The 14,379-nt window shown below is 37.8% G+C and overlaps 2 protein-coding genes across 2 annotated transcripts; one reads left to right on the top strand and one right to left on the bottom strand.

The window, feature by feature from the left end:
- Positions 1-6,044: 6,044 nt before the first annotated feature.
- On the bottom strand, positions 6,045-10,070 carry LOC149949418 (apolipoprotein D-like). Its single transcript, XM_090167755.1, has 5 exons — positions 9,734-10,070; positions 8,582-8,715; positions 8,433-8,512; positions 6,413-6,508; positions 6,045-6,310 (listed from the first exon to the last, which is right to left on the bottom strand). Exons 1-5 carry the CDS (start codon positions 9,866-9,868, stop codon positions 6,165-6,167), a joined length of 591 nt encoding a protein of 196 aa, XP_090023881.1. The 5' UTR covers positions 9,869-10,070; the 3' UTR covers positions 6,045-6,164.
- Positions 6,854-8,396, top strand: LOC149949419 (uncharacterized). The gene is made up of 7 exons (XM_090167754.1): positions 6,854-6,880; positions 6,950-7,008; positions 7,085-7,193; positions 7,288-7,624; positions 7,693-7,761; positions 7,835-8,095; positions 8,158-8,396. Exons 2-7 carry the CDS (start codon positions 6,951-6,953, stop codon positions 8,299-8,301), a joined length of 978 nt encoding a protein of 325 aa, XP_090023880.1. The 5' UTR covers positions 6,854-6,880; position 6,950; the 3' UTR covers positions 8,302-8,396.
- Positions 10,071-14,379: the final 4,309 nt, after the last annotated feature.

Raw genomic sequence — 14,379 nt, 5'->3', positions numbered from 1 at the left:
TTGCGATAAAATAAAAGCGCGTATCAAAACTATTGAATTTGGCTCTACTTCAAAAATAGTGAATCTACTGCAATCTCTGTAGATTATAATAATGAAGCTGCGTAAATTATCATATTTTACCTTCATTTTGAGCAAACAAAAAGATCTTGATTATAATTTATAAAATAACATTTGTCGCTGAGCGTTAAATGCGATAGACTAGGACGCCGCCTGCAACTTTGCAAATATGTTTAGTCCTTGCATGGACTAATTAACAACAATTAGTCCATGGTCCTTGTACTGAGGCTAGTGCATAGCGCCGATTTTATTTCGGTCAGCGGCGGCGTTTGCCGAAAAACACCCGGCGGCAGCGCGGCGCGCCGATTTTTCAAACATTGGCGGCGGCGTTGATTTTTCACGGCGGCGCGAAGGATAAAAAATGTCACCCCCCTTTTGAAAATTAAAAAAAAAATAATCCCAAATGTTTTTGAAAGAAAAAAAATAAAGTTACGTAAGAAAACTCAAAATTTGTCGGCCGCGCGCCGAAAAGTTCGGTGCCAGAGAAAATATCGTTTTTTTTAAATCTCAACCTGAACCACTAGGGTTGAAATCACCTACCAACAACTACATCTATTGAGTCGTCGAGGTACTACGCTAAAGCAGCCACTTGCTTTGAGGACTTACTCTGAAATAAACCTAATTAATTATTTAATTTAAATTGAGTTTTTCGTGTTCCAATTGGTGAATGTCCCCTAGGTCAATATTGGGAACTACCCCTTTGTCTCTAGATGTTTTCGTTCCTAGGGGCAATTATAATTTATCTTTCTTGGCTAATGAGAAAGAGGTGTTCGTGTTACAAGTTGTTTACTTATTTTCGGAACCATTCTAGGAATCACGGGTTTAAAAATCGATAAAGTAAATCAATAATTATGTAGATAACTGTCGAGTCAGCCCAAGTCTCTGAAAACCGCCTTCTCCATCAACAGATAAATTATTTTAACAAGATGCTCAGCTCAGATTCGTTTTGGCTTTAAATAAAAAAAATTTACCTTATTTATCAAAAAATTCCTTTAAAACTGTAGGGAAAGTCATAATAATATTTTGAATAAGTATGGCTCTTTATACTGACAAGGAGAGTACCCGAGGTGTTTATTGTCGATTTTGTCATTAAGTCGGGCGTAATGTAGACCTATTCCAAAATTTGACCCATTCGATTCGTCATGGCAACCGAAAATGTTTTTGACCACTTAAAATAAGATATTTTCCTTATTTTACCCAAAAAGTGTTACAATTTCACCCCAAAGATGTTCCAATTTACCCAAACTTGATGAAATTTACCTAAATGTGGTCCAATTTACCCAAACTTGATGAAATTTACCTAAATGTGGTCCAATTTACCCAAACTTGATGAAATTTACCTAAATGTGGTCCAATTTACCCAAACTTGATGAAATTTACCTAATTGTGGTCCAATTTACCCAAACTTGATGAAATTTACCTAAATGTGGTCCAATTTACCCAAACTTGATGAAATTTACCTAAATGTGGTCCAATTTACCCATTTCGTGATTTTCACTTCGATGAAACATGTACCTTTGCTGTGTTATTACAAGCCTCACGTGATCAGAACAAAGTTTTAGTTTCGTTTTTTACAAGTCTCACCAGAACGAAGTTTCAGTTTAGTTTAATTTTTGATTTTGTATAAATGAAGGGCGACCAGGAAAATGCCTCTAAAATTTTATAGAATAAATTGGAAATTTTTAAGCGAATTAAAGGAAAATATAGGAAAAACCATAAGCCAAAATAAGGATTATTATCGAAAATAAAGTGAAATATAGGATGAAGAAGGGTACGTGATGACGGAATGTTTTCGGGTTATTTTAAACCATGGCTTAAAACTGTGTCCAGCAAACCCTCGTCGCAATGTATAAATACATTCTTTGGTAATACCCTTTTCAGATAATCAACAAATAAGCGAAGAATTTATACGGTAATAGACAGAAAACCTTGATTTAAAAAATGGAATATCTTCTTTAAATCCCTATTTAGAAGCGGTGTACACATCCGCGGTTTGACTGGAGGTTAAATGCCTTTCTAAAGCCAAAAGTGGCATAATTACCAAAAGTGTGACAATCCCTGTACTTTCGTATGCTAAAGGTTTAATGAATACTCGACTCGAGATCGACCACATAAAATACTATTTATTGTTACCTTCCTGGATATTTTTTTAGTCTATGGTATTATATCGTAGGTAGATGGCGATAGCGTCTCCACAGAACGACGAAAATTCAAAAAATACACTTACTTTGACCAGTGCTACTTAGTTCCCCCGTTCCTCACTACGAGGCGTTATTTGTTGGTTTTAACTTCCTTCTCTCCCCAAGGCCTACTCGCCCTCCTCCCCTCCCAACTTGTATTTCGCTCGTAACATTCATTAAGAAATAGGTCCGATTGACTTTTGGTAATTATGTCATTTTTGCTAAAACTGAATCTAGGAATATGAAAACTCGGTACCCTGGAATCATGGAGAAAGAAAGCTTTCTTTCTCCATGCTGGAATAGAAAAGTGTATTCCCCCCTTACGAGCTCCCCCTCTCTCTCTCTACGGCAACGCAGCGCGAGCCAGAATCGCGGACATACGAGTTTAGCGCCACCTTTTCTACATGTTTTTAAAAAATTCGTCTGCTAGTTTTCGAATATTAAAATTTATTCTCTATTCCTACTAAAAACACGGGACTAGAAATACGCGAATAGAAAAACTAGCAGACGAAAAGCCGATTAAAAGTGTAAAGGTTCTACGATAGATGGCGATACTTGTTATGTCCGTGAATTTTTTACTGCCCCGCTTAAAACGGGAGACGACCACTTCAGGTTTACTTGAATCCTCCTAGGCCTAAATGTTGCGTTTCTATGATTTAGATGGAAACTTACCTCGTAAGAGATATATTATATACTTCTGGTAGTAGAAAGTGCCATACTTACGGAATGTAATTATAGACTTATGACGAAACCTGGAGATTTAAAACGGATAAATTAGAGGTGTAATTATTTCAGCGAATAAGTAGGTATCGCCAAACCGTAAATAATCAATCAATGTGTCGAAATAACTGGGCGCCAGTATTATTTTGATCATTTTGATATTGTTTTTACCTCCTAATACCTAACATCTGGTCTTAATTTTATATGATTGATCGCTTTTAATTTAAATTCAACGGAACTACACACGGCTGTTGTAATTGAGAGCGACTAAAGGCGCCTTTAGAAAATTGTATCTGGGTTCTATTTGGGAAACTTCAGCCAAGGCCCACGTAATAGGCCTTTGCTTTGAACATCCTTATCTTTATGGCCCAGTTTTCCTAAGTTATCGTATATTTACCGGACTGTAAGAATTTCATACTTTTCTCGATCTGTCTGCGTGTGTTACAAATCTTACCACCAGGGTCTCTTACTTGTATCGCGCGCTACGAAGCAGGCGGCGGCTACAAAAGTTTGTACGCTTTTTAAAATGAATATTTCATGAGTGTTATTATATCGTCAATTCTGTTTCTTTGGGTGGTACGCGTTTGCTCTAAATAGAACGAACTAGTTTCTATTACTCTGTTTTCTGTACTTGAAGAGTATCTGGAATTTTTCACATATGGTTCTGTTTTCTCTCAAATGCGTTTTCGTTTAGATTTCTTTTTGGCGCGTCTGCTTTCGAATCTAATAATGTTTACTCGTCCGTGGCGCCATCTGGAAAATTTTATGTTTGTATTCTTGATAAAATTACAATTCTGACTAGACTGAATATATATATATATAAATTGTTTACGGTTTAAATAATGCCTTGATAAATTATTTTTATATTTGACTACGAATTATTTTATTTTATGTAATTAGGTTGAAGATGTCACTGTGGTTTTTGCGTTTTGTACGGCGCTCGGCTTAAATCGTTTTTACTGTAAGATCAGAAGTATATAATATCACCGGAAGTAAATGAACCGAAGTTATCGAAATAGCGCTCAGAATCAAATGAAAGCAAATTTTGACGCGATAAATTGCATTTGGGAATTGTGGGTATAGCTATTTATATGCGTAAAAAATGGTTTCATAAAAACAATATTTGTTTTCGGCCTACGAGCGCGCAAAATTTAAAATTCGAGGTCAAAATGTAACTTTATAAGGAAAACGCCTCGAACATGGGGAGTATAGCAGTCTGATAACTTTAGTTCATTTACTTTTTATATAACCGCTTACGACAGAAGTATCGACCTATTTGTATGCTTTGTAATTTCTTTAAATTCTTTTAGGGTTTAGACTAGTGTTGTTAATTTTCCAAAAAAATAAAATGCGGAAAATGTTCCAGAAAAGTTTCCGGAAAATTTTCCGAATTGCGGAAAATTTTCCGCAAATCGGAAAAATAAAAATTTGAAACATAAATTACCTTTTAAGGGTTTTTAATGTTTTTAACTTTTTATCGATATAAAATGTCTAATATCAGTAAACATACTACAAAACATTAATAGTGTTACATTGTTAATCAGTTTAAACTAGTCTAGAGGGTTAGTTTTACTTTCAGATTCGAAAAAATGAGGCGAAAATACCGCTTTATTTCAATTTGCAAACAATATATTAGACTAATCATGGAATGAAATTTTTTTTTGCGGAAAATTACGGAAAATTTTCCGGAAAAAAGGCCTCGGTCATTTTATGGAAAATTCTCCGAGCGGGAAATTTTCCGACTTACAACACTAGTTTAGACTTTTTTGCATCTTTTATTCATCTCCTTGTAATGCTTGAAACATGCATCTTTGCAGGTTGAAGTTTCAAAAGACGCTTCGAAAATATTGATTGAAACATGTATTGCTTCGAAAGTATATAGTGCTCTAAATATATCACCGCGTTTGTAATATAATCACTCATAAGTATGCTATACAGGTATTTATTTACGTCACTTCCAACTCTGTGACGAAAAACGCGTCATCATCTTTATAGATGGCAAAAAGAAGTTAGTGATGCAGGTTTTGAAAACGGGCATAATTTGACTCGTTACATTTGTTTAAATTGTAACCTCTTCAATAAGACAATGATGTTAAGAATTTTCTATTTATGGTTCAGTAATTAATATTAATAAAAATAATCCGCTTGGCTAATACCAAGGCACCACCTTAGGCCCAACTCAACTATAGCGACTTATAATTCCTTTTAAATGGGTGTCCGGATTACAATGCGTAGGAGGGTGCTGGCAAGCTCTTCGTGCCATTGAAAGTTTTTCTATGGAAATGTTATACAGAGGCATACTTATGAATGATTATGTTACTTATAATCATTTTGAATTATTAAATCTATTCCATAGCCAAAATATTGTTTATAAAATAAGTATTTTGAGTACATTATAAATGTTTTGCGCCCAATAGAATCTACGTTGATGGATACTTCCGTAATATGTAATACGTGTAAATACTTGTTTCCATAATACCAAACATTGCTGCCAGAAATTTTACAACATTTTTGTGGTATAAAGGACATTTGACATAGAAAAGTATTTTATGGAGGCAACATTTTCAATTGAAAAATATTTTATTTCATTGGACCGAGCGTTGGACTCCTTCTCAAGACGACGGAATGCTTTCATGGACCATAGTTCGTCTATGCTACAGTATTATCGTTAAAATTACATCGGTTAATTAGAAAACCGAAGTTTAACTATACTTTTGTTCAAACAGCGCACTCTGCTTCACTCAAAAATAAATAAACCCACTAAAATGGCCCAACGCTAGCCAACAGCTCCCTACTCTAACTATTACCCCTAACCTCAAGTTTTTATGAAAAGGGGCCACCGAAGAACTCGAGATAAACATTCTTTACCCAGTAGGGAGACAAATTTAAAGCCATAAGCAGACAGTGTGAAAATGAATTTGAAGATTCAAAAACGAATATTTTCGTAGTGGGTTTTACTCATCGATACTTAATTTTTATTATTAGAAAGTTTGGGCCCTTTCTGTAACTGAATTTGGCTCCCTAATGTATATTAGGTTATTCGACTTTCCTAAAAAATATTTCATGCCCTGCAAATTTTTCATTCAATTAGAAATTATTATCGTTTATTTGAGTAAAATGAGATATTGAAAATTGTACATCTTACCTAAATACAAAGAATGACGCGAATAAATCGCGTTATAAATATACAAAATTTACTTTCGTAGTTTAAGAATAGAAATCGAAATCACAATTAGACTGTTTGGTCATGCTAAAAGTTCGAGTCCTGACTTTGTATTTCTTGATATAGTCGTTGATTTCGGTCCAACTTTGCGCAGAGAGCGTCTGCTTCCTGGACAAAATCCAAAGTATCTCTGCGAAGTGGAAGAAACGTTCAACGTTAGCGATAACGCGATAAAACTGAAATCATTTATGAATGGAGGATTTTGGGTCCCAGGTCTCCTAGAAGAACCCACCTGTATGGAGAATCCAGGCGAGATTTCCGCAAGTCCACACGATGGCGTAGTTCTCGTAGTCAGTTTTTAACACGTTGTAATTGGACCAGAAAGGGGCTAAACAAAAATTGATAAACAAAGTTCAGTTTTACTTTTTAAGGTAAGAAAAATATCCTTGAATGTTTCGTGCGAAATTGACCAGCTTGTCGAAACTACCTTCGCTCGAAGTTAATTAAGATTAGATAATTATAAAGGTTGGTCGTACTAATTAGAAGATAATAATCGTGAGTTTTAACAATTTAACGATGAATTGGCTGTTTCGGAAAGTAGAACTAACTCTTCTTCACTATTTCTGACTTTTACCTCCATGTGTTTCAATTTCTCACGGATTTGGCGTTCCAAGGTCTCGAACGCAGACACTTTTAGTATATAAAGCTAGGACATTTCTCAGGTCAAACACAATTGTCGTTCTTCATACAAACGATAAAGGTGAGCTTGGATTTCACCATCTTGTAATCGTTGAATCTTTTTCAACTTATCAAATATTGACAATTACAGAATGAAGTACTTCGCAGTCTTGCTGCTCGTTGGTTTGGCTTCGGCCTCCTTCGTAGATAGTAAGTTTATTTAATTTTTGGTTCGGAACCTCAATAACCCGTTGTAAGTGTTTAAAACGTGTCCGTTTTACTTCAGTCTTGGACCAAACCTCCAGCGATGTTGTCGACAGCTTCATCTTGGGTATGGAACGTGGTCCCGCTTTGAGGGATGTCTTGGGAGCCGACTTTGCCGAAGAAGCCGACGAGTTAGTTGTATTTTCATTATTTAATACTTACCACAAACACACCAGAGTTCCCGGAGTGTTAAGAAGGCAAATATTAACGTAAAATTTACAACAGAATCGAAGATGACATCAAAACCGAACTTGGAAAAACTCTGAGGGAAACCTTAGACCAGGTTTTGGGCAAAATACGTGACGCCGTCGACCACGGTCGCGAAGTCAAGGAAGAACTCGTCACAAAGGCCAAGGAAGTCGCCGCCAAGATCAAGGAATTGGGTTTGGACGCCGGACAAAAGGCCAAGGACCTTCTCGAAAAAATCCGCGAAAAGGCAAAGGACTGGCTACGCAATCTCTTGGAGAAGCTCGGAATCGGCAAACGCAGCCTCGCTGACTTCATCGGATCCCTCATCGGACAAATTGACTTCCGCGCTCTCTTGGAGAAGGTCAAGACCAAGGTTTGTTGAAGAATCGTTGCGTGTGATTTGAGCGCTCCAAGTACTTAATTAGAGTAATACCAATATAGATCGCCGAGAAGGTTAACCTGGACGGTATCATCGATTACTTGAAGAAGATCTTCGGTGCTGATAGCTTCGTAAGTTCTCGCGATTATGTTTGGTGACATATCCTCTCTTCCGGCGTTAAAACGTCAGGGCCCTCTCCAATAGGTCGCCAGCGCTTTGATCGACTTGATCAAGGAGAAGGGAATTGAAGCCTTGAAACGTTTGATCCAACGCATCATCCCCGGTGGATACTCCGAATACTCTCTGATCAGCACCTGGGAAGCCATCAAGGAATTCCTCCGTGGTCTCGGTGTCCAACTTAAGGAGAAGGCCGCCAAGTTCTCCGAATGGTTGAAGGAAACCATCAAGGGAGGTGTTGAGTCCGCCAAGACCAAGGCCGAACAACTCCGCATCATCGCCAAGCAGGTAAATAGACAAATATTATATTCTAATATCACGACATAACAACGCCGATCGTTCCGAATTAGACTTTGGAACACAGCAAGACCCTGACCAAGGAAGCCGCTCGTGAGGCCCTGGAATTCTTCCGCCCCTACAAAGAAGATTTGGGAACCCTCTGGGATGAACTTAAGGAAACCGTCAGGAAGGTCGTCGGACGCGAAGACTTTTAAGCACTTTGACTATAAACCACTAACGTTCTACTATAGTCACTCATGTACAAAGCAAAAATTCTTTAAATAAATTATTTACGTCATCGTAATTGAAACTGGTCTATTTTTGTTTTGGTGTTCTCGCCACTTACATTTTCCAATCTTGACCATGAGCCTTCCGGGTCGGTGGGGGTCAACCATGCCTTTTCCACCCTTACTGACCTTGTGTTTCCTAGAGCAAAGTTATTATTTTCTTATTTATAGATTGACCATCGTATACTCGATGTTTGGTATAACCTACATGAAGTTGATTCCACTGTTGACTATTCCCACCATCTTGCCTTCTTCCATTAGTTTGTATTCGGCCGAGACGCATTTGTAGCCTAGCTCGAAAAGCGCTACCGTGCGACCAATTTCGTACCACGTGCCCATATACTGTCAATGAGAACAAGTTGGTAATGATTGATTTTAATTCAAACAAAAGGCGATGGTTTTGCGCTTGTTGCAGGCTACTTCCAGGGGCTAGTAGGCACATTTTGAAGCTCTCTGGCACTCTTTTAATTCATCGTAGGAAAATCGGTAAAAACAGGCCTACTTCTCAACTCACCCCTACAACTCCTTAACATTTTCCCGTAACCTTTTGAAACACCCTGTATATGTTATATAGATAGGTTATTCTCAGGTATGACGTTAGAATAATTAGAAAATTTCGTCTGCTATGATAGGAATTCACTGTTTACACATTTGACCCTGTAAACAGCTACAACAAAATATAGGTTTGGAACGGTTTGGAATTCGGGTTGTTTTAATGCAGTTATTTTCATATTTCAACAGATCATGGCAAGCTGAAAGCAACTCTTTGCTGCATTTTAAAAATCCAGTGAACCCAAAAATGGTAATAGCCAATAATGCACCTAACTCCGACAATGACCAATTGACCTGGACGACAATAAGACATTCAATGCCTTAATTAAAGGTCTATGCAGTTAGTGTAGGGAGCTGTTGGCTCGCGCAGCATGAAGGGCTTGCCGCCACCCCCCTACGCATTGTAACCCGCCACCTAAATTAATGGCTTTAAAAGTCACTTGATGACTTAGGCCTAAGGTGGTGCCTTGGGTATTAGCCTAACTGATTATTATTAAGCTGGATCAATGGTCAAGATATTTTCATTTGGTCGGTTACCAGATTCGACTGCCTAGCCAAAAGAGCCAACTACAATCCTTACTGAAGTCAATAGGTTCTTTAAGACTGGTTTTCGTGACATTTTTACTATAGTGAAAGCCAGACCTTATTTCAGTCATCACTTTAGACCCAGATGGCAAGAGCTTATTAAAAATTATAACTTGCACGTCCAGGTTGTGTATATTAATTCTTCCTAACGAATTGATGAATCGCTTTAATTAAAGCGACTATTGATTAGTTTGGACTATAAATAAAGAAAGTGAATCCCTACCTTGCTAATATCGAAATTTGGCTGCAGCTGATGCTTGGGACACTTGCCACCGTATACAAATTGTCCTCGCGTCACTCGGGACAACAGGACGCACGCGGTGAGAGCCAGAACCAGGTAATTGATCAAATTACCCATGTCTGCTACAGCCGTTTCTCGGTGAGGATATGTCTATTTTAAACGTATTACCGAACACGATCTGTTATTGTTGCTTTTGCAATTGAGCGAGCTCTTGTTATTCGTCACAGCATCCTCTCTTTAGCCTCGCGGCGCTCGCCCGATTTGTAACTAAATACTCTCCCAGAATAAGCAGTTGTACGCCTACATTCTTCTGGTAGGGGTATCTTTCGACTACTTTCTTTTCAAGCTTAGATAATGGTTGAATGTAGCGCTGCTCGTACTCAGTCGGACCATCTTCTAGGAAGATCGGGTTACCCCGAGACGCGGGCACCATTGGTGCCAGCAAGAAACGTTTAATTGATAAGTGCTCGTTCAATTAGGGTTAAATGTTAATTTTTGCGTCTTTCGCGGAAAACAATGGAAAGTCCTTGCAATCTTGTTTGCGGGAATTTTTACGATCTTCTTTAAGCCGAATTACTCCTGGATTGCACTCATTAGGGAGATATTAAGCGTTAATTCTTGTATTACTCCGCCGCGTAATCATTTAAATTATAATATTCGAGGGGTCGGACACTTACCAAAATCCCGTACACTTTGTCTAAAATCGCAAAATCTTTTAACTCTCTCTATGGTAAATTAACACTGAAATCCCAAAATCACTTCAAAAATAATGATAAAATCGCCAAATTCTCTACGAAATCCCGAAATCCCGAAATCCAGTACAAAATAATGGCAAGTGTCCGACCCCTCGATAATATGATTAAAGTCAATAGTGTAACGGTTAAGACACGGATGTCTCCAAGTGATGGGTTGGTTCGCGAGACATATATTTTGAGGACCTATTTTTAAAGATATGAAAAGTCCCAACCCCCACCATTGCAATGTTATTCTATTTACACAATTTGTCAAATCAGATCTTTCCCCTATCCGAATCCGTCCCCTAGAAAACGTGTAAGGATAGCGTATGCAGATTGTACAGTGTAAAACTATACACGCTCAACGTACTCGTTTTCTAGCTCGAGCTTAACCTTCCTATTTACCTCCAATAGAGTAATGGCACTTCGTAGCTTTGTCCATGGTCGCCATTTTGGTCGCGATTTTTTTTCTATAGGAAAAAGCGTGGGTGACGTGCCGTGACGTCACACTGCCATTACTCTATAGACTATCGAAGCGTTCTGCGTACGCGTTTAATTGTACGGAATTATCTCTTGTGTCTTGACTATTTTACCTGTACTTTTTCGTATCAAATTACCATTGCAGCACCATGGACAAACCGACAAAGTCCAAATATACAAAACGGTTTGATTTTGTTTGAGAAAAATATTTCCTCAAAAGGTTCAACAACTATCATATCGTGTCAGCAATTTTGGTTATACTTTTCGTCTTTAACGTAAATGACATTAAATCTCTCAAAGGGAAAAAGAATACGCGAGTATATACACTCTTTTAAGAAACGTTTACTGGGCGCCGCCATTATCGTACAGACAACCAAAACCGGTTTTTTCATCACCCTCCCCGTAGACTGTAAGGTAATGGTGGTCGATTGGGACGGCGCGTTAAAGAGTCTATACCAATAACGTTAGCCTTACATTTCGTGGAACACTTTTGTCTATCAAAATGTTGCGATATCCGGCTTTCCAATTTGAGTTTCACATCGAAATACATTAAGAGGGGAACTATTGCATTGGGCAAATTGTAGTTAGGTGTCGTAGTTGCTGTCGTCATCATCGTTGTCAAAATTTGCGAAATTTTTGATAATTATGGATTAGAAGAACTTACCTTTTTCAAAAGAAAAAGAACTAATTTTGTTACAGGTTTATGGGTACTGCAGAAAGATCATGGGTGCCATAATACTTACATACATAAAAAACCATAGATTAGAAATCACCGTGTTTTAGCCGAAACTTGGGGAAAAATATCTCTATAGCTACCATGGTAACAACTACAGCATCCGATGCAGCCCGATTTTTCTGCGACCTAGTGCCCGAAGTGGGTAATCACTTCGTTACAAAACCATTAATCAGAAAGCTCTCTTTAATCCAAAGTAGGCTGAAAAATGTAAATCCAACATCACTAAATAGAAAATGAAAAACCCCAGTAGCTACGCCACTGAATAGCCCTCACGATCCCAATATTAATTTGGACAATCGTGGGAAAATAGTTTAACACGATCGATGTGAAACTTATATTATGGCCAGGCTGTATTGTTATTAAATTGGTTGCACTGAACTGACTCATCTTCCCGAAACGGGGTTAGTATAATTGGTCACTGCTATTAATTTCCGCGATTAATTAATTAACGCTATTAAGTGCTATAATTAATTTCTTGTCGAATATTATTTACGAGCAAACAAATTACCCTCTTGTCCCACCATTGGGTTATTTTAAAACGCAGATATTGAGTACAGGTAATATTTTGGGGATTTTTGAAATACAAAACCGTTTGGACGTAAAACATTTTGACGTTTTAGAAATTTCTGATAAGAATTGTGTTTGAAATAGAGCAGATTTTATAAATTTAAATAAAATTAATCGTAATTAATATTAGTTTATTTCTGCAATATGCTTTGACTATAAACCGAAAAATTATAAAATTATGAGATTGCAAAAAAGCCGGGCCATCTACATAATAAAACTCGAAGCTTTTTACCTATACTAAGTTTTTCGTACAATTTAGCGGCGTTTTAAACTGATTTTCCGTTCGTCCGTGTTTCCGCGTCACCCCGTCCCCGTCGTAGCGTCTCGCCTCAATTCCCAGGATATGTTGTCGCTACGCACAAATAACGTAGTCCTTCGCCTTCGCAAAGCCGCCGTGACGTATGCTTCTTTGGGTTTATATCGCCGAAGTATAAACTCTTTTGGGTGCTTTTTACACACAATCCTAAGGATTTGTGGGTATTAGTTTTACGTACAGTGTAGCCGTTGCCGCCGTTGCCGCCGATGCCGATGGCGCCGTGTCGCGCATACCTCTTCAACGGTTATAACTAGAAGAGTCCATGATATCTCGTTCGAATGTACATATATTGCCATTGATAGCCTTTCATAATGTTTTCAAATCGGAGCCCAAGAAGTTGGGCATTTGCCCAATTTACTATTTTCGGTGATTTCGCTTTATGTGGTAGATATTTTCATTAAAATTAAGTCCGATAACGTTTAAAAAACATTTATTGTATAGGTTAGGATTCAGTCGACCTACAACTTCGGTCATATCAGTAAATATTAAATTTAAGTATAGTTTTCAGGGTAATTTACGGGACCCCAATTTTCGTGTTTTTATATTTTCGCCTAAAAATCTACATACAGTTCCTTAATTTAAGTCCGATTTTCATGAAAGTTATATTTTTTAATAGCTGTGATTTACATATAACCTAGAATTGCAAAAACGTTCCTTAAATTTAATTCTAAGTAAGGTTTTTTGGGCAGCGTATACGGACCCCCGCAATTTCCAACATTGTAAATCCGCGTGTTTATAGAGGTCTACGCGCCCGTTTCCCTCTAGCGTTTTTCAAGGCCGTTCAGAGTGCGCCGGGCTTTCAACGTATGACCAGAAGTAACAATTAAGTATGACACTGATCTACCTAGTCTTCGGCGTATGACCAGAAGTACTAAGTGTGACACTTAACGTAACAAATAAGTGTGCTCAGAAGTAACAAATAAGTGTGATCAGAAGTAACAAATAAGTATGAAACTGATTGAACTAGTCTTTGTCGTATAACCAGAAGAAATAAGTGTGACACTCAACGGCTGACTAGTAGTAACAAAATAAGTGTTATCAGAAGTAAAAAATAAGAGTGACACTGATCGAAGGAATCTTCGATGCTTTCAAAGTATGACTAGAAGTAACAAATAAGTGTAAATTTGTATATATGTGTGACCGTGGATATATTTTGGTTGTGATACCGGCGTTGCAGGTTGCTGTGAATAGCTCAAACAAACTTAACACTTTAGAAGGATTGTGTGTATTCTGACCGTCGTACGTCTTGTTAACTTCCAAATTCAAAGGTAAGATACACTTGATTTGGCCTAAATTTCCCACGTCTAAGCAACTTGGAGGGAGAGGTCGCAGCGTTGTGGGGGGTGCTTTGGGACACCACAACTCAAAGGTAAGATACACTTGATTTGGCCAACAAATCCTAAATTTCCCATGTCTAAGCAACTTCGGAGGCAGGATGTACAATGTTGTGGAGGGTGCTTTTCGACTCCACAACGCAAAGTTAAGATACACTTGATTTGGCCAACAAGGCCTAAATTTGGAACTATATGTATTTAAAACTTCGAAGGTGGATTAATGAATGGGTGCTGCTTTTTTAAAACCATAGAAAAATTTGCCAGTTCTATAACTTTTCGGGGGTTCACTCCGAAAAGGTATGATATTCTACAATGTGAAAACTAGACCTAAATTTTACCACTCTATTTAATCTCAGTGGTAACTATAACTCCGGGGTATTATGGCTAGACGTGCCTGACAAACTAAAAGTGAATTTTCCCGAATCTGTGACATAAATGTTCCTATCGTTTTGACATTGGAA

Source organism: Leiobunum rupestre, chromosome 3 (genome assembly GCF_980474605.1).
Source record: "Leiobunum rupestre chromosome 3, qqLeiRupe1.1.hap1, whole genome shotgun sequence".
NCBI classification, from domain to species: domain Eukaryota; kingdom Metazoa; phylum Arthropoda; class Arachnida; order Opiliones; family Sclerosomatidae; genus Leiobunum; species Leiobunum rupestre.
This window is presented reverse-complemented; position numbering and strand designations above follow the sequence as displayed.

What these genes read in the sequence shown, in the direction of transcription:
- LOC149949419 (XM_090167754.1), top strand. Translation starts at nt 6,951, where the DNA reads ATGAAGTACTTCGCAGTCTTGCTGCTCGTTGGTTTGGCTTCGGCCTCC. An exon ending in TGGAGAAGGTCAAGACCAAG is followed by an intron (nt 7,625 to 7,692) that starts GTTTGTTGAAGA and finishes ATACCAATATAG; the next exon opens with ATCGCCGAGAAGGTTAACCT. An exon ending in TCTTCGGTGCTGATAGCTTC is followed by an intron (nt 7,762 to 7,834) that starts GTAAGTTCTCGC and finishes CCTCTCCAATAG; the next exon opens with GTCGCCAGCGCTTTGATCGA.
- LOC149949418 (XM_090167755.1), bottom strand. Translation starts at nt 9,868, where the DNA reads ATGGGTAATTTGATCAATTACCTGGTTCTGGCTCTCACCGCGTGCGTC. An exon ending in CATGGTCAAGATTGGAAAAT is followed by an intron (nt 6,509 to 8,432) that starts GTAAGTGGCGAG and finishes ATTTTTGTTTAG; the next exon opens with CCCCTTTCTGGTCCAATTAC. An exon ending in CGCCTGGATTCTCCATACAG is followed by an intron (nt 6,311 to 6,412) that starts GTGGGTTCTTCT and finishes TCCACTTCGCAG; the next exon opens with AGATACTTTGGATTTTGTCC.